Source organism: Tachysurus vachellii, chromosome 6 (assembly GCF_030014155.1).
Source record: "Tachysurus vachellii isolate PV-2020 chromosome 6, HZAU_Pvac_v1, whole genome shotgun sequence".
NCBI classification, from domain to species: Eukaryota; Metazoa; Chordata; class Actinopteri; order Siluriformes; family Bagridae; genus Tachysurus; species Tachysurus vachellii.
In genome coordinates this window covers 3,667,708-3,692,481 of record NC_083465.1, presented here as the reverse complement: position 1 = coordinate 3,692,481, position 24,774 = coordinate 3,667,708, and the positions used below count along the sequence as shown (strand labels likewise).

The 24,774-nt window shown below is 39.0% G+C and overlaps 3 protein-coding genes and 1 gene segment (V, D, J or C); 1 reads left to right on the top strand and 3 right to left on the bottom strand.

The window, feature by feature from the left end:
• Positions 1–1,327: 1,327 nt before the first annotated feature.
• On the bottom strand, positions 1,328–3,912 carry LOC132846966 (immunoglobulin lambda-1 light chain-like). The gene is made up of 3 exons (XM_060871800.1): positions 3,759–3,912; positions 3,285–3,596; positions 1,328–1,774 (listed from the first exon to the last, which is right to left on the bottom strand). The coding sequence occupies exons 1-3, from the start codon at positions 3,805–3,807 to the stop codon at positions 1,449–1,451; spliced, it is 687 nt and encodes a 228-aa protein (XP_060727783.1). The 5' UTR covers positions 3,808–3,912; the 3' UTR covers positions 1,328–1,448.
• Positions 3,913–5,141: 1,229 nt separating this feature from the next.
• Positions 5,142–6,618, bottom strand: LOC132846766 (immunoglobulin lambda constant 2-like). The segment is given in 2 exon segments: positions 5,142–5,713; positions 6,588–6,618. Coding segments are annotated over 2 exon segments (357 nt in total).
• A 1,243-nt stretch (positions 6,619–7,861) lies between these two features.
• zfyve21 (zinc finger, FYVE domain containing 21) lies at positions 7,862–14,245 on the bottom strand. Of its 2 annotated transcripts, XM_060871798.1 has the most exons (8): positions 14,011–14,245; positions 13,426–13,476; positions 12,614–12,782; positions 12,065–12,140; positions 11,873–11,970; positions 10,593–10,646; positions 9,452–9,582; positions 7,862–8,723 (listed from the first exon to the last, which is right to left on the bottom strand). In XM_060871798.1, the coding sequence occupies exons 1-8, from the start codon at positions 14,134–14,136 to the stop codon at positions 8,688–8,690; spliced, it is 741 nt and encodes a 246-aa protein (XP_060727781.1). In that variant the 5' UTR covers positions 14,137–14,245; the 3' UTR covers positions 7,862–8,687. The 2 variants fall into 2 exon arrangements, with proteins under 2 accessions (XP_060727781.1, XP_060727782.1); XM_060871799.1 differs by lacking the exon at positions 10,593–10,646 and having other exon boundaries at positions 14,011–14,235.
• A 1,804-nt stretch (positions 14,246–16,049) lies between these two features.
• Positions 16,050–24,774, top strand: fhip2a (FHF complex subunit HOOK interacting protein 2). The gene is made up of 17 exons (XM_060871796.1): positions 16,050–16,367; positions 17,721–17,799; positions 18,013–18,182; positions 18,275–18,379; positions 18,521–18,643; positions 18,908–19,117; positions 19,220–19,416; positions 19,517–19,631; positions 19,728–19,804; positions 20,279–20,471; positions 20,644–20,816; positions 20,951–21,094; positions 21,742–21,832; positions 22,054–22,197; positions 22,406–22,546; positions 22,649–22,752; positions 22,884–24,774. Exons 1-17 carry the CDS (start codon positions 16,323–16,325, stop codon positions 22,993–22,995), a joined length of 2,223 nt encoding a protein of 740 aa, XP_060727779.1. The 5' UTR covers positions 16,050–16,322; the 3' UTR covers positions 22,996–24,774.

Here is a 24,774-nt window from a genome sequence, read left to right as displayed (position 1 = left end):
CCGAACTACCTCGGGTCACGGGGAGCCTGTGCCTATCTCAGGCGTCATCGGGCATCAAGGCAGGATACACCCTGGACGGAGTGCCAACCCATCGCTGGGCACACACACACACTCTCATTCACTCACGCAATCACACACTACGGACAATTTTCCAGAGATGCCAATCAACCTACCATGCATGTCTTTGGACTGGGGGAGGAAACCGGAGTACCCGGAGGAAACCCCGAGGCACGGGGAGAACATGCAAACTCCACACACACAAGGCAGAGGCGGGAATCGAACCCCCAACCCTGGAGGTGTGAGGCGAACGTGCTAACCACTAAGCCACCGTGTCCCCCATATCAAATGTTTTCTTAAAAAAAAAAAAATATATATATATATATATATATATATATATATATATATATATATATATATATATATATATATATATATATATATATATATATATATATATATATGACAGTATATATATATATATATATATTTATATGTCAGTAATAAGGGTCATTTCCAGAGGCTCCTGCTGCTACAGAGTGCAATTGGATCTGCTGCCATTGTTCTCTTAATGTGAAGACATTTCTCTCTCTCTTTTTTTTTTTTAAACAAATACCCCATTATACCATTAGAGTGTCCCATTATCCCATCTGCTCTATTGCTAATTAACTCATCTCTGCCTTGCAGTCATTAATTATTTAATTCACCATGCTAGCATGCAATGCTATCATACAGCTTCAAATGGAGACCTAGAGCAGGAAGAAAACATGCACACAATGGAATGAATTTAAGGATTGCTTTGGCTGCCCAGCTTTTGTTCTTAACTCTGTCGCACAGCTTGCATTGGGAGCAAGTAGAAGGATTCGGCTAATTTCACTACACTTGAGTTTTGGTGCAGAAGTTTCAGCTTCTGGACATCTGCAAACAGATATGAAAGAGGAGCTGAAGCATGAAGGGCTGTGTGTAAATTCGGGTGGGAAACCGAAACTGCATGCAAATCTAATCCTTGAGGGCAATGATTAAAAAAAAACTCTCTACATTTGGTGTTGATTTACAAATGTAAAATAAAGATTCATTCTTTCTGGCACTAACTGCCACCAAACTCTATTACATGGATAATATAAAACTTTGTCTTCAGCTTTCCATTCTTGGTAACCAGAGTTGTACTTTGTAACCCACATTCTTTAAAAAAAAAAAAAAAAAAAAAGCATGGAAATAAATCCCATTTACGTATTTGACGTTTGGAAATCATTTTATTGAAGAAAGCATAAAAAGACTACAGAATACAAACTTAGAAAATGCTCCATGGAGGTATTAAAGGAGCAGCAGAAAAGCAAAGAGACATGAACTAAAGGGTTTTTTTTTTTTTTTTTGTTATAATATTCCATCTCTCCTCTCTCTGTGCTGATGATCGCATCCCTACATGCAGCACATCCCTTTCTCCAGCTTGTCTAGCTGCACTTTTCAGCACTGGTGCTCTGACTCAGTGGTGCTGACAGAGCCAGGTGGTTCACGTGGCACGTGTAGGTTCGTCCCGAGCTCCAGCGCTCCGGGCTGAGTTTCAGTGTGCTGAATTTGATGAAGGTGCCATCAGATTGACGCTGAGATGAACTCGTCTGTACCTCGGTCCCCGCTACGGCGTTTTCGTTATCGGACCAGGACAGAGTGGCGCTATCAGGACGGAAACCCTTCACCAGACAAACCACCCTGACATCATCACCTGAAGACAGGGACTGAGAGGGAGCCAGCAGAACGAGGGACGGGGGAGATTTAATATCTGGAGAAGACACAGGGAGAGAAAAAAAGAATTCATAATTCTGTATATATATATAATGTCTTATATGAATAATGTCTTCAAACACAATATTATTCCTGTATATTATTTTCTCGAATCTGTTTGGTCAAGTAACATCTTTACACAGGGACTTAAATAGCAGATGCTCCACATTAACTGATTAAACCATGTGTATTTTGTGTCAGGTGACTTTTTATTTTTACATTCATAGAAGTCGTCTCCACTTTTTTGGAGTCTCCACTGTGATAATCTTTTTTTTTTCCTTTAAATATTCAGAAGTAAAGCTGCAAATTTAATTTTTTTTAACCACAGAAAATGTTTAATTTCTAAGTAAAGTAAGATGTAATTGTAAAAATACATGTTAATGTACTGTGTAAAAACATATATTACTGGTGGGAAATCCTTATGCAAAAACATAAAATAATGTAATCACACTACCACTAATATAATAACAATAATAATAATAATAATAATAATAATAATAATAATAATAATAATAATAATAATAATAATAATAATAATAATAATAATAATAAGCAAACTCATACTTTTTGCATGTCCTGATTTCTTTTTTCCACTGTGATAATCTTTTTTTAAGCTGCAAATTTCAGTTCTTTTAACTACAGAAAATTAATAAAGTAAAATGTAATTGTAAAAATGCATACAAATATTAAATGGTGGGAAATCCTTATGCAAAAATAGAAAATAATGCAATTACACTACCACTATTATTATTATTATTATTATTATTATTATTATTATTATTATTATCATTATTATTAATAATAATGATAATAATAATAATAATAATAATAAGAAGAAGAAGAAGAAGAAGAAGAAGAAGAAGAAGAAGAAGAAGAAGAAGAAGAAGAAAACTCATACTTTTAGCATTTCCCAATTTTGTTTTGTAGTATTTTTTATTTTTATTTCTTTCTTTATTTTTATTTTATTTATTTATTTTTTTTGCAGTTGTTTGGAAATTAAAAGCTTATTTGGAAAATAATAAATTAGAAAACAAATATTACACTATTTATAAAAAAAAAACAAACTTTGAATATTGGGTATGATAATTGTGTGCACTATTTATATTGATCACATTTATGACAGTATTTAATGATTTATTTGTAACAGTTGTTTTTGTTCAGTTGGACGTAAAATATCTGTGTAGTTAAAAGTGAACACAAAGATTTAACTTACCAAAAGTCACTTCAGTGCCTCCACCGAAAACTGCAGTGTAGCACAGTGTTAGAGCTGAGTACAAAAACCTCAGGGTCGTAGCTCACTGTTTCTGCTCATGCTGAACACGTCAGTCATCATGACTACAGAATTTAAAGACACTAAACAGGACAAAATGACCGTAAGTGGGACAGGAAGTGGTGCAGAACTCGTGATGGTGATCATACTGAACACTACAGTGTGTGTGTGTAGAACTGGGAGTGTTTCAGACTGATTTATATCCAGTTTAAGTGGTGTTGGGGTTTTTGTACGAGAGGATCGTTAAACTGCAGCACTGTGCCGGTTCCCACACAGTTATGGCAAGCACAGTAATAAACGGCTTCATCTTCAGCCTGAACACCGTTAATATGCAGATATTCTTGGGATCCTGATTCACTGTATGTGAATCGACTCGGCAGTCCGCTCGCTCTGGTGCTATCAACAAGCAAGAACTTTGGAGATTGTCCTGGTTTTTGCTGGTACCATGTTAAACCCCAGCTACCTTCACTGGGTGAACAGAGAATCTTGACATTTTGCCCAACCTGAACAGATATCGCCTTCTCCTGGGTCAACACGAGCGCTTTCAAACCTGTTCACACAAACAGAACACTTTCATTCCTACATTGTTCCAGTCCAGCACTGTTAAAGTTCAGAACTCACATGAGATTATGATGAACTCCATCTTCAGACTAAGCTGAATTGTTTAAAGATTTTGCACTAGAAAGTGTGTTTAAATTGTGAGTAACGTTACCTGTCAGCGTGAGCAAGATGGCGGTGAGGGAAACGGTGTTGAGGGTCATCGTGTTCGGGTCTATAAAGGTCAAGAGAAAAGAGACTCGGGTTTCTTTTGAGAGCAAAGTCGAGCTGCTCGAACTCAAGACACTGCTCCTTTTAAAGGGAGGGTGACAACAGGAACTCACAGAAACACACCTCCATGAGCGTGTACACACACACACACACACACACACACAGAGAGAGAGAGAGAGAACTTTACATTAACAAAGTGCAAGACATTTGCATTGACGTTTTTATACTACATGACTTTTATATTTAAATCAGCCATCAATAACCTTATCAAATATTTAAAAAATTTAAAGTGGATTTCATTTTTTTCAGCAGTTATTTAAAACATAAACCTCATTCTTAATGCAATGGGCAAATCGGCTGGTCTGAAAAATAGCCAAAAGGTTTTTCTGGCATTAAAAGTTTATGCTTTTTTGTCTTAATAAGTTCAAAAGAGAGAGAAATTTAACAGGTACCGCTGAAGGAACGAGTGTTTCTAGCTGCTGTGATTCATCACTGTAATATAAAGATAAAAGAAAAAGCACATTGATACTTCAGTTGTTGTCAAATTGGTGTAAAATAAGGGGAATAAAACACTTTAGGTCATGTCGCTATTGGAAAAGAATCATCTTTAGAGTAACAGGAGTCGTGCAGCTTCATGATTATTTGCCTGTAACACCACATCCCCAAAGTGTTTATTCCTTACTGACTGAATCAAGAAGTGAGAGAAAGAGTGAAACCTGATGACAGGAGAGCAGTTAAAAAAAAAGAAAAAGAAAAAGGAACTTAAACAGAAACTGGATGTAAATGAGATCTCTTGGGATTCCAAATGATCATTTAATAATAAAACTCTAATCGAAAATCATTTAAAAATGAACAACGTACCATAAAATCTGTTCATTTTGAAGTAATAAAAATAAGACTCATGGATATTATTTAGGTGTTTGTTTGTACCGATGAGACTTTGATCTTCGATTAATAAAGTAACGATTAAATACGAAATCTAATTATTCAACACCTGTAAATTCTATTGTTTTTAATAAGGAATTATCAATAATATGGATTTTACAGCTTCTGTATCATCAATAGCTTCTAGTGACTCGGCTTTCTTTGCATTTGGTTTATTAATAAACTCGGCAGAACTGAAGGAATACTCAGTGTTATTCTGACTGAGATGATTAATATCCCACTTTTAAATGTTGTGTTTTTGACACAAGGGGTAAATAAATTAAAGAAGAAAAATATTTAAGTCTATTTCTTTTCTTATTTTAATGCATGAGTTTAGTTAAACTGATTAAATGAATTCATGTTCAAACAGGTTTCAGATATGTTACAGAATTCCACACACCAGTTTGTCTCTTATGATCATTTTATTGAGGAAAACGTTTGTGATGAGCGAAGCACCTACTAGAACATGAAGGATTCTACATGGTCTCTAAAAGAAGCAGAAGAGCAGAAAACCTCAGAGCAGAAAACACTGAGACATGAAGAGAAGGAAGCAGCTGTTCTTAAACTGTATGGTTTATTAATCACTTTCTCCTCTCTCTGTGCTGATGATGGCATCCCTACATGCAGCACATCCCTTTCTCCAGCTTGTCTAGCTGCACTTTTCAGCACTGGTGCTCTGACTCAGTGGTGCTGACAGAGCCAGGTGGTTCACGTGGCACGTGTAGGTTCGTCCCGAGCTCCAGCGCTCCGGGCTGAGTTTCAGTGTGCTGAATTTGATGAAGGTGCCATCAGATTGACGCTGAGATGAACTCGTCTGTACCTCGGTCCCCGCTACGGCGTTTTCGTTATCGGACCAGGACAGAGTGGCGCTATCAGGACGGAAACCCTTCACCAGACAAACCACCCTGACATCATCACCTGAAGACAGGGACTGAGAGGGAGCCAGCAGAACGAGGGATGGGGGAGATGGAGTGGCTGGAGGAGACACAGGGAGAGAAAAAAGAATTCATAATTCTGTATATATATGTAATGTCTTATATGAATAATGTCTTCAAACACAATATTATTCCTTTATATTATTTTCTCGAATCTGTTTGGTCAAGTAACATCTTTACACAGGGACTTAAATAGCAGATGCTCCACATCAACTGATTAAACCATGTGTATTTTGTGTCAGGTGACTTTTTTTTACATTCATAGAAGTCGTCGCCACTTTATTTGGAGTCTCCACTGTGATAATCTTTTTTTTTTTTTTTAAGCTGCAAGTTTCAGTTTTTTTAACTACAGAAAATTAGTAAAGTAAAATGCAATTGTAAAAATACATGCATATATTAATGGTGGGAAATCCTTATGCAAAAATAGAAAATAATGCAATTACACTACCACTATTATTATTATTATTATTATTATTAGTAGTAGTAGTAGTAGTAGTAGTAGTATTAATGAGCAAACTCATACTTTTAACATTTCCCAATTTTGTTTTATAGTATTTTTTTATTTTTATTTCTTTCTTTATTTTTATTTTATTATTTTTTTTGCAGTTGTTTGGAATTTAAAAGCTTATTTGGAAAATAATAAATTAGAAAACAAATATTACACTATTTATTAAAAAAACTTTGAATATTGGGTATGATAATTGTGTTCACTATTTATATTTATCACATTTATGACAGTATTTAATGATTTATTTGTAACAGTTGTTTTTGTTCAGATGGACGTAAAATATCTGTGTAGTTAAAATTAAACACAAAGATTAAACTTACCAAAAGTCACTTCAGTGCCTCCACCGAAAACTGCAGTGTAGCACAGTGTTAGAGCTGAGTACAAAAACCTCAGGGTCGTAGCTCACTGTTTCTGCTCATGCTGAACACGTCAGTCATCATGACTACAGAATTTAAAGACACTAAACAGGACAAAATGACCGTAAGTGGGACAGGAAGTGGTGCAGAACTCGTGATGGTGATCATACTGAACACTACAGTGTGTGTGTGTAGAACTGGGAGTGTTTCAGACAGATTTATATCCAGTTTAAGTGGTGTTGGGGTTTTTGTACGAGAGGATCGTTAAACTGCAGCACTGTGCCACTTCCCACACAGCCATGGCAAGCACAGTAATAAACGGCTTCATCTTCAGCCTGAACACCGTTAATATTCAGATATTCTTGGGATCCTGATCCACTGTAAGTGAATCGACTCGGCAGTCCGCTCGCTCTGGTGCTATCATAAAGCAAGAACTTTGGAGATTGTCCTGGTTTTTGCTGGTACCATGTTAAAACATAATCTCTATTGGCATCTGATTTGCAGGAAATCTTTACATTTTCTCCTTGTTTTCCAGCAATTGCTTTGTCCTGTGTAAGCACAAGACTCTCCAAACCTGCTGGAAAAGAACACATTCTGATCAAATCAATCATATTAACCAAAGAAAATCTTATTCTCTTTACAAAAACATCATGTTAGATCTCATGTTTCAAAATCAGGACTGATAAAATAACCTCACCAGGAAGAGTGACGAGAAGAATCAGAGTCTTGAGGATCATGATGCTCTTCCAGAGATGGGACAGAAAGGACCAAAGATTAATCTTCAGGGCAAGACACAGACTTACACAGACGTATGAGGACACAGACGTATGAGGGTCCTTATGAAGAGACGCAGCACACTTGCGTGCACTCACATACACACACACACACAGGAAAGGATCTCAAGCATTACGAGAAATGATGCATGTGTGAAAAAGTGCATGATTGGAAAGTATGTAAATCTTCTCTCTCAGGAATCCATCTATAGAACTCAGGTTTCGGTATGAAATTTCGACAGATGTGTGAAGTAACAAAGCATCATTAAACCTCGTGCTTCTGACGTTTAATTACTACATTAAAAAATAAATAAATCTTTACTAGTTACTCACTACACTACTAAAGATAGTGATAGCGACCGGATATCAGTATTTTGCCAATCATTTTGCAATGTAAACAAACCTGATGATCATAATTACACATTTTCATCATCATTGTTTTAATTCATTCATTTTTATTTCAATTAAAAGCACAGAAGCTTCTTTATCATTTAAAACCTGAGAATAATCTGACTAAAAGTAGAACCAAAAAAAAAATCCAGACAAATATACAGGTTACAAACAACTGATTTAATCAGCAAATAAGAAAGAAAAAAAACGTGTGTACATATACAGTACACACCATGCACAGATTTGTAAACAAATTTGTATTACGACACATTTGCTTTACAAAAAAAAACGGATTTTATTTTAAGGGGGAAAACAGAAAGACCTCAGATGTTCTGTTTTCTGAATACTGACCATGGATTTGTGAGAAAACCTTGTACAGAGAGCACAATGAGGAGTTTCTTGGAAATTGCTTCATTTACATTACCGGGGATGAACTGTAGTGTAATCGAGCACTTGGAAAATAACGACATACAGATACTTGGTTAAAAAGCAGAAATATTCAAATGAACTGCTTGCTGTAGTGTGTACAGGTGAATTGGAGGCACTGTTACAAAGTGTTACGAGTGAATATACTGGCAGTAAAAAGTAAATATATATATATATATATATATATATGTGTGTGTGTGTATGTGTGTGTTAAAATAGGAATATTTGATGTAATTCTGAGAGAAAAAAAAAATAATAAAATCATGTGTGAGACCCAACTCACGTTTACACTGTAGTACATGTGCATACATCCTTTACATCATATATACACATTGCATTAGAATCAATGGTTAACTTGGTCCACCCTATTGGAGCGACGGACAAGTCACATGACCAATCCGGTTACTCCAAAAGGGAAAGCGGAAAGCAGAGGTCCGATAGAAAGCAAGTAGGCATTGTGGAGTATTTGTGAGTTTCTAACAAAAGCGAGCGCGTCCTTCTTTCTTGGTCTCGACACTCCTCCTGCTCCTCTTTAAGCTCTGGGCCTTTACTGCAGTTATTTCACTGGTCCCTCGACTCGTACAGCAGTTTGGTAGCCTGTTCATGAACGGAGATAAAATCACGGCACTGAAGAAGAAACTGGACAAGAGGGATACTAATAGGACAGCAATCAGACATCATGTTCTGAAGAATGATTCTTTTTTTTTTTTTAACAATGAATAGTTATAATTTTACAATTAATAATTAAAAAACTGCCTGAAATCAGCTGATGAAACTTCTTTCCTGTTTCAGTGTATTTTTTTTTGTATACAAATATGCTTATTAATTATTTCAAAACATATATTACCCGTACATATTTTATGAAACATTACACGTGTAATTAATCTTCTATACTGCTAGGATTAATTAACTGCAATCTCTAAAGCAGCATAAAAATGCACACGATCAATACTTTGAATCAAAACATTACTACTGCTTAAAATAATTATAATAATAACAACAATCCAAAACTATATCACATGCTCCAATTATCACTCCTTGTGAGAGATTTTGCTCATTTTGTTGACAGGTGCCATTAATTTTGTTCCCTTATGATCAGGTTTCCTACGACTGATGCACTGAGAGCAAATTAACGCTTCGTTTTGCAACAAATTGATGTAAATTAAGATACAGCTAAAGATACAGCCGTCATCTCGTCGTCGTGTACAACACACCTGTGTAAAGAAAAAGCTGCCCAGAAAATCTCTGCTATTCCGATGGCATTGATTCCGTGATCTGTACTTTCAGGAGATCCCTTAATGATCTAGACAGCTAAAAGCACTTACCTTGTGCATGGCAGCAAGCCAGCAGGAGGCGCTCTTCTTGTCGTCGGCTGCCTCCATGCGGAGCTGCTGAGAGTCCTGTGAGCCCGGAGGCTTATAGTGCAGCAGCATGCCTGTGGCACGAGACAAACCTCCTGTGTAAGAGTACAGAGAGTAGAGATTAGTCCTGAAATTGTTTTTAATGTAAATAACAAAAAAAACTAACAAAAAAAGTCTGAAATGGACTGATGAAGCATGTGCAGTACCACACCAGAGCGACTCAATATCAGGGTTTACAGCACACAATGCAGTCACATTACAAGGCAGTGATGGCGGTAGAGTATATTATACTAAAGTTCTTTTTAAAGAAGAAAGCTTTTAGCAAGTCATTTATAAATACTGCAACCAACTACTAAAGCGAAGGTGGTTAGTTATTATTAGGTTTCCGTTACGTAACTAAAAAGGTCATTTCAATTAATATTTCTACTGATTTTGGCTTAAGGGTGCACAAACTTCTGCACTAAACGCAGGGGTGGTAACAGTTTTGGCATGCTGAAGTTTTGGCATTGGAAGATCATACTGGATAAAGGACACAAAGGTCTTATTGCATCATGCGATATAAGAGCCAATCACGTTTCCGATATGCAAATCAGAAGAGACTTGGTGCATCATATTCAAAAAATAAATAAATAAAAAATAAAAAATCAGCAAACGTACATGGTGTGTTTTTTTTCCCTTTGAAACTACATTAAATCGTTAGATATTAAGGCGCAGCATATTTAATCTACTTGATGCTCCTGGAAATGTCCTTAGTGTGTTCTACTGTGTTCGTCAGTTTCACTAGGCTGTTGTTTCATGAGACAGCTACAGCGTCACTCCCCGTAAGTACTGCAGCAACATGTGGTAAAGATTCATGCTAGTGCATTATTGATGAGCGTGGAAGTGGTCTAGGACACCAAACCCATTAATGGACATTCCTCCAAGCCGTGATAATGGGTTTATGTAGACGGGTCGTGTGACAAAACATCATTAATACCATGCAAGTCAGGCACAACAGACTTTTAAGATGTTTGCCTTGTAAGCCGTTTCAAAGCAACAGAAAAAGGCAAGCAGGATTTGGGTAAACAAAAGGAACAGAGGAAGAAAGACAGAAAGAGATGCTAACCTTCTGATATATATTGACTGTCCAGCAGAGTGGTGTAAGTATGAATATCTTTCTCTGGGCCCAGAAAAGAAAGGAGGCATCAAGCAGCCCAGAGAAAACAATAAAAACAAACAAGCGCAAGAAATGTTAATACAATTCCAAAGCTTTTTCTTTCCTGTAAAGAAGTGCACACAGGATTAGTATACATCAGTGTCATTTCAATCCTGGAGCAGTTAACTCTAAAGATTAGGACAATATAATAACGATATTGAAATTTCTGCATATTGTGTGCTGTTTTTTTTTGTGAATAAAATGATATATAATGATAAACAGGTTGTCACACATGCACACCATTTCAACAAAGTTAAACGGACTGCACAGAGCTGTGCTGACTCACGTTCGCTTGAACAGGAGCCACACATTACTTTCTAAATCGATGACTGCGTGGTGTCCGGAAGCCAGTTAGCCTTTAGACTGGAGGTTCTCTCAATGCGGAGACTAATACTGTGGTTTAGCTCTTTGGAAAAGTTTCCAAAGAGGAGATTAGACGTACTACGCGTATGCAAAATGAAATATTGCATTTTTACAGATTTTTAGAGCAGTTCAAGGAACTGGATAACTTCAATGTTGTTGTTTTTTTTTTTTATTAATATTATTATCTACACCTAATTTCGATGGTCAGTTAATTCATTCTTTCAGTCAAGACTCATGAGACGACGCATCACTTGTAAACATTCTTATACCACACGGGGGCGCAAGAACATTAATTCACTGACGATCACAAACCGTTCTTATATTCTGCAAAACAAACAGAAAGGAAAATATGCAAAAAAAAAAAGACTGCTCTAATTATGTGATCCACAAATTATTATTTTATGTTATGCCCTATTAAACATCATTAGTCACAGCAAGCTCAGTTTTCACATCAAACAACTGTTAAGTGTAAATGTCAACAACCCCCAAGGTTAGGAAAAAATAAGGCCAGCGTGCCGGGGCGATTAAAAGCTTTTGTTTCTGTAATAACACCCCACATAACAGCAAGTGCCCAATGCCTTTGTGGGTTTGCTAATAAAGCTAATAAAGATATAATGTCCCTGAATAAGCATTATGTATATACATATAGAAAACAGATCTACTAAAAAAGGGCGCTATAATCCTTTGTATCATCAGAAATATTGATTACATTACAAACGTTTGTCACTATCCCACACAGAGAGTTTGAGTAAACCAAATGACTCAACCCGGGGCTGGATCCTTACATGTACACAATTTGGCAGATGCCCTTATCCAGACACCCTTACCTCCTGGGGCTGAGCCTTCTGTCTCTGTCAGCACCTGCATGGTGGAGATCCGTGACAACTCCACCTCAAAATGGCTTTCTCCATCCAGGAACAGATATCTGATTGAATACATGGTACAAAACAGATCATTTTTAAGGCCATTCTACAGTTAAACGTACTTGTTTTTGTATACTTGTGCATGTATATTTGTACCTGTGGTTATTGGACAGACGGCACACCATGGTCTCCGATTTCTCTGAGAAGCCTAGTGTGACCAGGAAGGTGCCACCTAATGTAGACAAATCATTAGAACAAGATTCGCCAGGTACATTTCATACATTGCATATCAGTGATCTTCTGTCAGCTGCCATCAGCTCAAAATAAAAAATAAACACAGAACCCTTGATTATGAGTGGATATTAATAGTGAGTTTGCACAGACATGAAGCCGTGATGCTCCCACCACCATGCTTTACCATGAGAATGGAGCCAAGGGTAGTGATTTGTGCCAAATAGGTTTCAATATCAATAAAATATAACTTTTATTACATTTGCGCGTCTCCTAGGCAAGAAGGCTTTGCCTGGATGTTTTCTAACACAAGTCATGGAATTTAGACTAAAAATCTCAATACACATCCAGTACATGGACAGTTAATAAATTACTCATTGAACTGCACAACAGTTCAAAAGTTTAAACCATGGGCAGAAAAAATTTCCTTTTAAACCAGTGTGACCATGAGAATGTACGTTCGGTCAGTCTCACCTGCCATAAGCACTTTGAGCTGTTTGTCGTAGAAGTCGAGTTCTTTCTGTGAGACGAGGCCGCAGTCCCTGCACTGCCTGACTGGATCTACAAAGCACATCCTGGGCAAGGCCACTTTCTTACTGCAGCATTTATCACAGAAACACCGACCACATCGTCGACAGTGGTGCTGAGGACGCACGAATGAAACATCTCAAACCTGTAACTTGTGACATTTAAATTTCCAGCATTTAGCAGACGCCCTTATCCAGAGAGACTAACACTTTTTTTTTAAACAACTGAGGGTTAAGGGCCCTGCTCAGGGGCCCAGCAGTGGCAGCCTGGTGGAAGTGGGAATCGAACTCACAACCTTCTGATTGGTAATCCAACACCTTAACTACTAGGCTACAACATCTACAACATTTATTCACAATAAAGTATTTACATAGATATAATAATAAAGTATAAACGTAGATAGTGGCTTATTCACTTCTAACTCAGTAATTCATGTAACTGTCTATAATGCTGTCTATAAATCAATGCACATAGCCACCTAACTGCTGTTACTACATAACCACGTAAGACGATATCTTACATATACAGACACACATATAAACAGGAACTTAAAAGATCATTTCACACGTGAAAAAGCCAATGTTACAGACATGCATGTAGAAAAGGGGTTTAAAAAAGGACATAAAAAAAGAATGTCACAAGATTACAAAACAGAACAGTGTTACGCAACAGGAAGCAGCAGAGAAACCAGTCCACTCTGCATGGACATGACACATGACACATGACAGAAGAAAACTAAGTACAATCCTTTTACTAACCTTTCTGGTGATGAAGTCAAATTTTGTGTCACACTGCATGCATCTGGGACACTGAAACAGACAATAAGAGGCTGGTGCATGTAAATGCATGTAAATTATAGATGCCTGTTAATTTACTATATATATATATATATATATATATGTTATATACTATGTTATATCTGAAGGCACCACAAACAAAAACCTGCTGAATGAATGTTTCTTTTTAAGCGGAGTGCGCATGCGCAGAACCCCTTGTTTGACAACACACCGTTTAAATCCCACAACATTGTACTGCAAAAGATTTTCAAACGACTGCTGTTTTTTCACGTAAATCACGATTTATAAAATCTTCTATTCAACTGAATTATCTTATGCTGCGAATATATACAGGAATTGGATGAAACGTCACACTTTAGACACCAATTATAGATGTAAATAATAAACTACTTTAGCTTAGTTAGCTAATGAGACAAAAACAAGCAAAATCTCGGTTTAAACAAAAGTTTCCGCTGAGACGAGCTGACCGAACAAACGGTGCTAAGTCGAATTAGCAAAACAACAACGCCCAAAGAAGTCCAGTTCATCGTGCCACGTCGTTTTTACCTCTTTATCCGGGACCCACTGAGGCTCGTCTAACGAAAACGGGCTGCTGAAAGCTCCGTTCTCCGGCACCATGCGCAGTCCACTCGGGCTTCGCACCAGCTTTTTGCCGTCAGGCAAGGCTGACATTTTTCCTTTCCACTTTCTATCTGCGTACGCAAGAAGGACCAATGTAAACTAGTCGGTTTGCGTTTTGCTCAGTCTGAAATACTTCAATACTCCCTACATAGACTCACTATACAAGACGTCGAATTGTAGCTTCTGCACCCTATGTAGTGCCCTTCTGTATTAGACTGACACCCGTTTTAGGACACGGACAATGGACGAAACTCAAATGACGCCGTGCTTCCTATAGTTATCAACTACGTAGAGTACGAATTAGTGACCTAGTGCACACTACCTAGGGCACTACATATATAAAAGGAAGTGATTTGGGACGTGATGTCGAATGACGAATAAGGTGATATTATAAATCAAAACTGATTACAAACAATATTCACCATTTCAAAATATTTATTCAAAATTTTCTAAATATTTATTCAAATTTTATTTTAAATTGAATGTCAATTTATTTCAAAAGTGTATCATTGTTTATTTATTTGTTTGTTTATTTGTTTATTTGTGTATTTATTCTTTATCTATTTTAATACGCATGAATTATGAACAAAATAAATCTAACATTTTAATAGCACATTTTATTTTTCAACTAAAATGTTTTGTTTCATTTTAGTTTGGTTATTAAGAAAATATTGGGTTAAAAAAATAAAAATGATAAGTGTTAAGCAACCTAAATGATGTTACATGTTTACATAGAGATGTGTATTATTTCAGAATCAGAATCAGAATCAGGTTTATTGGCCGTGTGTTGACACACACAAGGGATTTGGTTCCAGCTGTTTGTGACTCTCAAAAGTACAGACATAAATAACACTATACTATACAAGACAAGACAATACAGACGATGAGATACAATATAGACAGTACGAGTATTACATATGAACACAGAATATGTGACTGATCAGTTACGCACATAAAGTGTGAGAAGTGTATGGTAGTGCAAATAACAGTATTGTGCAATATTATGCTTTTTGTACACTGTACAGCAGCAGTAGTGTGTAAAATATACTGATGATGTGATGACTGACAATTCTGATAATGCAGTACTTACAGATATGAAGCAGGGAATATAAATATGGTGAGTTGTTAATCAGGGTGATTGTCTGGGGAAAGAAACTGTTCCCGTGTCTGGCAGTTTTGGTAAACTGCAAGAAGGGAGGAGCTGAAAGAGGTTGTGTCTAGGGTGCGAAGGGTCAGTGGTGATTTTTCCTGCCCGGTTTCTTGTTCTTGTATGGTACAAGTCCTGGGGAGTGAGCAAGGGGGCACCAATTATTTTTTTCTGCTGTTTTTACTGTGTGTTGCAGTCTGTTCCTGTCCTGTTTTGTTGCTGCTCCAAACCAGATGGTGATGGATGTATGTACACAGGACAGATTCAATGACTGCATCAACAGCTCCTGTGGCAGACCATACATAATTCCTAAATTGGCGTAGAAAGTACATCCTCTGCTGGGCCTTTTTGATAATGGAGTTTATGTTGCACTCCCATTTCAGGTCTTGGGGAATGTTAATGCCCAGAAACTATATATAAATGTAGAAAATATATAGTATTAAAATATATATTTGTAGGAACACTTGATAGTTGTAGATAAAACATTTATATATTTTAATACTATATATTTTGTAATTTGTAGGAATACTTGATAGTTGTAGGTAAAACATTTATATATTTGAATACTCTATAATCTCACTTGAAGTGAATGTAGTAAATAAAGTATTCGTCACTCTTGCGTATTTCATTGGCCCAATTCCAAACGACTATATATTGTACTTGTTTTGTAGTGCACTGTGAAGAACAGGTCATCATTTCTAACTTTATATAGTGCACTTATATAGTCAGTACGAAGGTATTTGGAATCGAGCCATCGTCTGGCAACAAAACGCTCATTCGCGTTGTAAGCTCGCTGGCGCCCTCTGGTGCCCACCTAAAGGATTGATTCCTGCTTTTTGGCCATGGAAATGCCACGGTGGCTTTAGCTGGCAACTGTATGCGTGTGGATGTTTACTGAAATAAACACGTGTCAAAACAGTTTTCAGCGCCTAGTTGGTGTACTGTTACTGGATTTTGCTTAGTTTTATTTTTCGCGTAAAGGTCGCTTTATGAAAGCTACAATCTGGATCGCGGCGGCGGAAACAGAAAGAAGAAGATAGAGGAATTCTCTCGGTCTTCTCGCGAAAAACTCGTCCAGTCCAAGAACAAGATGTTCTCCAAATTCACCTCGATTCTGCAACACGCGGTGGAAGCGGTGAGCTTATGAAATGTTGTGTTTAACCGACAACGTAAGGACAAAGACCGACTGGTTTTGTGTGTCAGGACGGAGGGCCTAGTTAGCTAACCAAAACTAGCACATTAGCCTTACCTTGACGTTCGCCTAAAATAGATAATGCCTGTAATCCAGCATTCTCTATCTGTTTAACCAACTTTAAAACAATTAGTTATTTAGCTATGGTACCGTGTATCACTAACTGTCCTCGTTACCTATTTTGATAACCTACCTAGTTAGTCAACAAGCTAACTTAACGCCAGTGAGTCACAGGCTGAATTCCAAATAGCGCTGTATTTACTATATATAGTGCACTACATAGGGTGCATGGGATTATTTTATACTCTGTGTCGTCCACTTGAATAACGGACCGAGTAATGAGCAATTTGTGACTGGACCAAACGTTAATTAGCCTGTATTACCTATTTTTTACTCTATACACTAGTAAATATAGTTTGTTTACCTAGACGCCGAGCTTGATGTGTCTAAAAAAAAAAAAAACATTGCTGATTAACAAAGCTTAGTTAGTTGTAAAATATTTACCAGGTGGCTTAAGTTCGTAGTCACTACTTGAGTTATCTAGTAAACATGCTAGCTAATCAAGGGACGCTAACGAGACAGTAAATATATAGTGCACTATATAGTGTGCAGGAGTTATTAGTGAAGACCAGTAGCCAATGTTTTCCATCCTTTGTGCACGATTAACAAATGTTCTTGTCCAAGAAGTTGGTCTGTCTTAACTAGGTTTGCTAACCGGTTAACTAGCTATGCTACCTATGCTACGCTATGTTGTTGTTATCTTGGGAGGCGTTAGTGTATAAAGAATAAAGCATAATACAAAAAAAAAAAAAAAATCATAACCAAAAGAAGTTAATGCGTCACTTTTAAACACAAACTGTGTCTAAACAGAAAGGTTAATTAATATGTAGTTAATTTGTTTTGACGGTAGTGTAGCTTGCTAGCTAACGTGCTAGAAAATGTAAACACTGTGTTTTTAGACTATGGCTCGATTCCAAATACCGATGTAAGTGCACTCACTCTATAGGGTTTGAAGTGTTGGCCAATACATCATACACACTAACTCCGATATCTAGGGTGAAAACACCTCATCACCCTTTAACTTAAACGTTTATTTGACGTTGTATTTCATGAAGTTCATTCCTAACCACATGTTGACGTGATGTTGATTATTCTTGGGGATATGTGAGCTTTTCCGTCCTAGCAGTTACATAACAGTGCATTATGTCTTATAACAGCTGCTGTTCAGATCATGTTGTTAGCTGGTATTTTTGTTTTGATTCTGTTCTGCTTAATGAAACGTTTGATTGTTTGCAGCTTGCGCCGTCACTGCCCTTGCAGGAAGACTTTGTCTACCACTGGAAGGCCATCACACATTACTATATAGAGACTTCAGGTAATATTTCTACATCTTGGCACGGCCTCTCAAACCCATTCTCTGTCAAATGAAGGAAAGACCCAGTGTGTGTGTGTGCGTGTGTGTGTGTGTGTGTGTGTGTGTGCAGTTTTTGAAATTTGATACACATCAAATTTGTGCCTTTTGCCTCGGTATAGTCTGCATTATTAATGTGTCTGACTAAACAAACCTTATTTTTCCCCCTGTTTGCAGATGATAAAGCCCCAGTAACAGACACTAACATCCCATCTCACCTGGAGCAGATGCTGGACATCCTGATCCAGGAGGAGGGAGAGAGGGAGTCTGGCGAAACGGGGCCGTGCATGGAGTACCTGCTCCATCACAAGATCCTGGAGACGCTCTATACCCTGGGCAAGGCTGACGTGAGCACTGTTCTATAAGCGGATATTTCTTCTGGAAAGATATCGGCATAAATAGCGGTTGAAAATAAGTCGTCGAAATTTTTTGTTTGTAGTGTCCACCTGGTATGAAGCAGCAGGTTCTGAGCTTCTACACCAAACTACTGGGCCGGATTCGCCAGCCACTCCTGCCTCACATCAATGTGCACAGACCTGTCCAGGTAAAGCTGTCGCACGTGCTGATGTCATCTATCTCTAATCAGCCAGTCTCATCATTTAGCACAGGAAAACGTTCCTCTAACCCCAAACCTCAAATGCAGACGTAAACGCTGTGTTAAGCGAGTTTTCTTCGGCTTCCACAGAAACTGATCCGTATATGCGGCGAGGTTCTGGCTGCTCCTACAGAGAACGAAGAGATCCAGTTTCTCTGCATCGTCTGTTCCAAACTCAAACAGGACCCCTACCTTATTGACTTCTTCTTGGAGGTGAGCATTGTGCCTTATAGATTGTCTAAAATCATTCATATGCATTCAGATGTCTGTCTGTAGCCTAGTAACTTCATAAGAAATATCCAGTAAATATCATTTTTCGGTTCTTTTTTTCTTTCTTTGAAACTAATAGCTTGTGTGTGGTTCTCGAAAAAGGATATAAATATAAATGTACATAGAACAAGATTATATTTATTCAAAGCAAGTAATATAAACCTGTCTGGTCATCACGGATGCAGTTATTTTCTGTTCCGTGTGCAGAATAAAGGAAAACGAGTAGACGACAAAGTACCAGGAGCCGACGGGCAAAAAGAGGATCCTTCGTCTCCAGATACGGGTCAGCAGCAGAGCGACGGAGTCGCGTGTGACAACAGCAGCCCTGCACACGGTGCCGCGGCTGCGCTACACACCAACCACAGCAGCAACAGCTACAATCTGGTCAGCTCTCTGCTCAACCTGACCAAGAGCCCGGTGAGTCCGCCTCTCGTTTATCTCACAGAGCAGGTGCTCGTGTTTCGGTGAAGCGAAGGACTAAAGTCTGTGTGCGTGTGTGTGTGTTCCTGTTCCCCACAGGATGCCCGTGTGGTGGTGAAGGCGTGCGAGGGTCTGATGCTTCTGGTCAGTTTGCCCGAGCCTGCGGCGGCAAAGACGTTAACGGAAAGCACAGAGCTGTGTGAGCTGCTCACGGCTCGCCTCACTTCAATCTATCAGGCGCTGCCTCAGTCCATGGATCCTCTCGATATCGAGACCGTGGAGTCCGTCAACTGGGGGTGGGTTCCACTTTCTTTACATTACCCATTATTCAGAGAGAAACAGTTTGCATTTGTATGCATTTTATATATTTATTTATTTATTATTTCTTCTTCCCAGGCTGGATGTGTACAACTTGAAGGAAGATGCTGCTGCCTTTACAGGGAAGCGAGCGCTCATTTCCTTCCTCTCCTGGCTGGATTACTGCGATCAGCTGATCAAAGAGGCGCAGAAGGTAAGAAGAAGGAGCGTGAACTAACCACAAGCATACAGTAGAACTTTAAAGTGCCGCGTTGTTTGTTTACACACTTGTTTCCGTGTCGACCCGTAGACCGCGGCAGTAGCTTTAGCTCGGGCGGTGAGGGAGCGCTTCTTTGTACCCGTGATGGAGCCACAGCTCATGCAAACGTAAGTCACCTACGCAGTAATGTAAATAAATGACAGGTACACATAAAACTGCACGCTTACTTTCAACACATTGTGTAACCCAGGGTACTTGCATAACTCACTAGTAAGCGTCAGGTCATGGACTCTTGTGTGTCACACCACAGTGTACACACTTTACTGACACATTTATGCCCTAGAGCTTTGTTTGTTTTGGAATTCTCTCTGGAAAACTGCTTTTTTATTTGGTTTTCCGTCCCCGGGTTAGTTGTCGGCGTGTAATTTAGAATATTTGTGTTATTAAAATGATGAAACTTGGATGAAACTAGTTTTTGCCGTCGGCCTGTTCACTATTTTGTATTTATATATTTAAAGAAAACAAAATAATCCTGAGTGCATGTTCAAGTAGAGGCACCGAAGTGCATGTGGACACCAGGTACAAACACACACATGTGACTAATATGGATTAGAATAAAAGCTCTGTGTGTTTGTGTGTAGGTCAGAGGTGGGCATCCTGACCTCCACAGCACTGTTGAATAGGATCATCAGGCAGGTCACGTCGGACGTCTTGCTGCAAGAGACCGTCCACTTCCTGTTGGGAGAAGAACTGGGTCCCGAGACGCCGGCCAGCATTACCCAGAATCCCCTGAGGCACAGACTTATCGGTCACTGCGACCATCTTTCAGACGAGGTACATGCACAGTTATAGCCCTAGATTTGCTTGTTATTTTTCTTATTCATGATTCAAGTTTCTGGTATTGAGTATAAACCTACTAAATAATACATATGTATTATTATTATTATTATTATTATTATTATTATTATTATTAAGCGAACAGCAATCCATTCCATCCACTGTGCAGATCAGTATCATGACCCTGCGGCTGTTCGAGCAGCTGCTGCAGAAGCCGTGCCAGCACATTCTGCACAACCTGGTGCTGCGCAGCATCGACGAGCGCAACTACATCGAGAACAAGGCCCAAGAGGAGCGCGAAGAGCGCGAGCACATGGAGAACGGGCAGCCTCACGACACCGTGTAAGAGACGTGAACGCAGGCACTTTTTTTCACGGTACACAGCAGTAACAGGTCCAGATAAACTAGCTGGTTGTCTGGAGCTGCAGTTGAATCCGGGATCATTTAGTCAGAACCCTTTCTGTGCCTCCCTGCAGTGATTTGGAAGAGGACCCTCTGTTCTCCGATTTGTCTCCAGACACCAGGCTGTCCAGTCCCGATTGGCTGAGCTGCTCACCGCCACCTAGCACAGAACACACCAAGCCTGATGGGAAAACCGAGGTCCACAAAATTGTAAACAGGTCTGTAAGAGAAAGCAAAACCGTTTATACTCACTCACTCACTCACTCACTCATTTTCTACCGCTTATCCGAACTACCTCGGGTCACGGGGAGCCTGTGCCTATCTCAGGCATCATCGGGCATCAAGGCAGGTTACACCCTGGACGGAGTGCCAACCCATCACAGGGCACACACACACACACACTCATTCACTCACACAATCACACACTACGGACAATTTTCCAGAGATGCCAATCAACCTACCATGCATGTCTTTGGACCGGGGGAGGAAACCGGAGTACCCGGAGGAAACCCCCGAGGCACAGGGAGAACATGCAAACTCCACACACACAAGGTGGAGACGGGAATCGAACCCCCAACCCTGGAGGTGTGAGGCGAACGTGCTAACCACTAAGTCACCGTGCCCCACACCGTTTTATACAACAGATTAAAATTTCTGTTCACCGAAACACTGAAATATAGCACACGTTAATATAAACCTGCCGAGTCGCCTTCAAGCCAGAACACTTTTATAGAAAGAGACGCTTTTATAGAAAATAAACAAACTGAATCAAGAATTCAACAGACCCGTGTTTATAAATTGAAAGAAAAAAAAAGTTGATTTCCGGCTTTAAAGTCCTGTCCTTGTCTCCATGGCTTTCGCTCAGTTTCTTATGCTTAGTCCCGGACGAAGCGAAATCGTCTTATCAAGTCGAAGGCACCGGTTACGACACTTACCTGAGGGATGCACACAGACAGGTGAGTGTTTCACATGCTGCATCGAAACAAACGTGTCTCTGTACATCTCTCACTCTGACTGTGACAATACTAATGATTATAAGTTGAATCATTTTCTATAGCACCTCTCCAAAGCAGAACTCTGTGTGTGTGTGTCTCCGTGTGTCTCCGTGTGTGTGTGTGTGTGTGTGTGTGTGTGTGTGTGTGTGTGTGTGTGTGTGTGTGTGTGTGTGTGTGTGTAGTTCCGAGACTTCTGTGGCATCTGCCAGAGGTGGGACTGGCGCAGCAGCCCTAAACCTATTGAGAAGTGTAACCTGGACATCCCCTTCTTTGAGGGACACTTCCTTAAAGTGCTCTTTGACAGAATGGGACGTATCCTAGACCAGGTGGAGTTAACATGTTCTTTACCCGGATCTCTTATTCATTTATTCTGTTTAATATTAGAAACGTTTTAATATTTCCGCTCTAGTCTTAGCGTATTGTATTGCTTCATGTGCTTTATGGTGGGGTCCATATTTTTACACAAAACAGTGAATTTTAATGGACTTTTTTTTTTTCCGTCTTTGTCTCTCTCTCTCTCTTCTCCATTTCTAGCCATATGATGTCAACCTGCAGGTCACATCAGTGTTATCCAAGCTGTCTTTGCTGCCCCATCCTCACTTGCATGAGTATTTGCTGGACCCCTACATCAGCCTGGCACCTTGCTGCAGATCCCTCTTCTCCGTCGTTGTCAGGGTATTTCTGTTTCTGCTGTTTCTCTGAGTTCGGGCTCACATAAGTATTCGATTAACAGCAACAAAACACCTCGCTAACGCTTCCTCTTCACGTCCGCGTCAGGTGGTGGGAGACTTGATGTTGAGGATCCACCGTATTCCAGATTTCAACCCTAAACTGCTGCTAGTGAGGAAGAGGCTGCTCGGGATGGAGCCGGAGGGGTCGAGGTAGTACAGATCTCTACCGAGCGCTGGTGTAAACCTGCTATTCAGCTAAACTGTCATCTTTATCAGAGTTTATCGACATGTATTTCTGCCACAGTGTTTCTTACTCTACGGACTTTTTTTTTCCTCCTCAGTATTGATCACGTGACATTGCTGGAAGGAGTCATCGTCCTGGAGGAGTTCTGTAAGGAGCTGGCGGCCATCGCGTTCGTCAAGTTCCACGCTACTGCGTCTTCATCTCCATGAGCTCCTACCCGCCGTGCCGTGGTGGACACAAGCATCATTGGCACAGTTCAGACTCGCCACAGAGTGGGCAACTGGCACAGGAACCACCACCTGAATCCCATTCATCCTTCAGATCAGGCTCCTGCCTGTAAAGATCCAAAGGGTCGACACTCATCCATCTGAGAACAGGAGAGATCAGGATGGAGTAAAAAGCCCACAGGTCAAACCTGCACACGTGTGATAGTGAAAGGTGATCATAGTAGCACTCATGATGCATTTCCTTGTGCTTTATCCTGTTTCCGATTCATCCAAATCATCATTTTTTCTGTTTTTCCATTTTATGTTCGTTTTTTAAATTCGCCTTTTATTGTTCTTCTGGCCTGTAATTTTTTTTTTAATGTTTCTTTTTGCACATGAACCTGCTGACTTTCAGATTTTCAGGCTTATTTATTCTTGTCCAAAACGGATCATAGTTCTGTGAGACCTAAAAAAAAAAAAAAAAAAAAAAAATCCGAATTGTTGATTAGAGATACTAATTGAAGAAAAAAAAAAAAAAGCTCTTGAATATGTCTAACGTGAAAAAAAATAGAATTTTACTAATCTGTTGTTACGGTAACAGATACTGTGTTCCTATTATTTTCTTTTGGGGAAACGATACCAAATGATGGACTACGTATCCAACAACGCATATGCAACCTAAATCATTATCTGTAATGTTGATACTTTTAATAACTCAGGATCAGAAATCGAACTGTGCTTAAAAAAAAAAAAAAAAAACAACAACGAAATAGAATGAGCAGAATGAGCTGCTTTTAATCCTGTTTGTTTTCTCAGTCCTGATCCCTCTTTCCATCTGTTTAAAAAAAAAAAAAAAAAAAAGATATAACGTGGACTCTGAATGTTTAAGACGGACTGCGCACGTTTGCACACGAGAAAATCGGATTTCACTGGAGCGTCCGCGGAGAACTGTGCGTCACGTTCACGACAGTGTTTGAGAACCTTCCGGGTTTTTTTTTTTTTTTTTTTTTAATGGTTTAACTTCTTCATTGCCTTACATGTGTGTGTTTTAATTTATGTCTCGTGTAAGCGTGAGCCTTGTACTTCGCTAGGATTTAGCCGTCACTCTTCCACATTTTACAGTTATTTATTATAGGTATGAATTTTCTGGGGCTTTCTAAATTTTAAAGGCTCCTTTTATTACTTCAGTATTATTACAGAACATCCGCCATCTTTTTTTTTTTTTTTTTTTTTTTTCTTTCCTTCTCCGTCGTCTATATTTTAAAACATGCACCAGCAATAGTGTTGTCCAGTAGACTTTTATTTTCTGTGAGACGCATAAACTTTACACCTCTGCAATCGTCCATTTACTGTACAGCTGAGGTTGTGAAGCAGTTCTGTTATTATTATTATTTTATTTTTTTTCCATAATTAATGTAGGCATGTGTTGATAATCAATTCTGCAATAACTCAGCGTTATGTAACATAACAGGACGTGCTGTGTATTATTAGACGAATTATCACTCAATATCAGCATGCCCTGAAGTGATTAATCCTCTAGCACGGTAAAGAGATGTTAGGATGTTAGATTAAACGTTACGCCGTATAGCGAAGGCTAAATCCGGTAAACTTTTTTTTTTTTTGGCGGTTATTGTGACGTGATTAGCATCACATGCCTGTAGAAACCCTTTTGCTTCGATCTCTTCTTTCCATTTAACTTGATTATCTTCTCCCCTCCAAATCGATCCAATTAATCAAACTTGCAGTCGGTGTATAATTAAATTGCACATTCACACTTGACAA

What these genes read in the sequence shown, in the direction of transcription:
- fhip2a (XM_060871796.1), top strand. Translation starts at nt 16,323, where the DNA reads ATGTTCTCCAAATTCACCTCGATTCTGCAACACGCGGTGGAAGCG. An exon ending in GGGCAGCCTCACGACACCGT is followed by an intron (nt 20,817 to 20,950) that starts GTAAGAGACGTG and finishes GCCTCCCTGCAG; the next exon opens with TGATTTGGAAGAGGACCCTC. An exon ending in TGGGACGTATCCTAGACCAG is followed by an intron (nt 22,198 to 22,405) that starts GTGGAGTTAACA and finishes CTCCATTTCTAG; the next exon opens with CCATATGATGTCAACCTGCA.
- zfyve21 (XM_060871798.1), bottom strand. Translation starts at nt 14,136, where the DNA reads ATGTCAGCCTTGCCTGACGGCAAAAAGCTGGTGCGAAGCCCGAGTGGA. An exon ending in AGTGGGTCCCGGATAAAGAG is followed by an intron (nt 13,477 to 14,010) that starts GTAAAAACGACG and finishes TGTCTGTTTCAG; the next exon opens with TGTCCCAGATGCATGCAGTG. An exon ending in AGAAGGCTCAGCCCCAGGAG is followed by an intron (nt 10,647 to 11,872) that starts GTAAGGGTGTCT and finishes TTCTGGGCCCAG; the next exon opens with AGAAAGATATTCATACTTAC.
- LOC132846966 (XM_060871800.1), bottom strand. Translation starts at nt 3,807, where the DNA reads ATGACCCTCAACACCGTTTCCCTCACCGCCATCTTGCTCACGCTGACA. An exon ending in CATCTTGCTCACGCTGACAG is followed by an intron (nt 3,597 to 3,758) that starts GTAACGTTACTC and finishes TTGTGTGAACAG; the next exon opens with GTTTGAAAGCGCTCGTGTTG. An exon ending in AGTGCTGCAGTTTAACGATC is followed by an intron (nt 1,775 to 3,284) that starts CTCTCGTACAAA and finishes TGTCTTCTCCAG; the next exon opens with ATATTAAATCTCCCCCGTCC.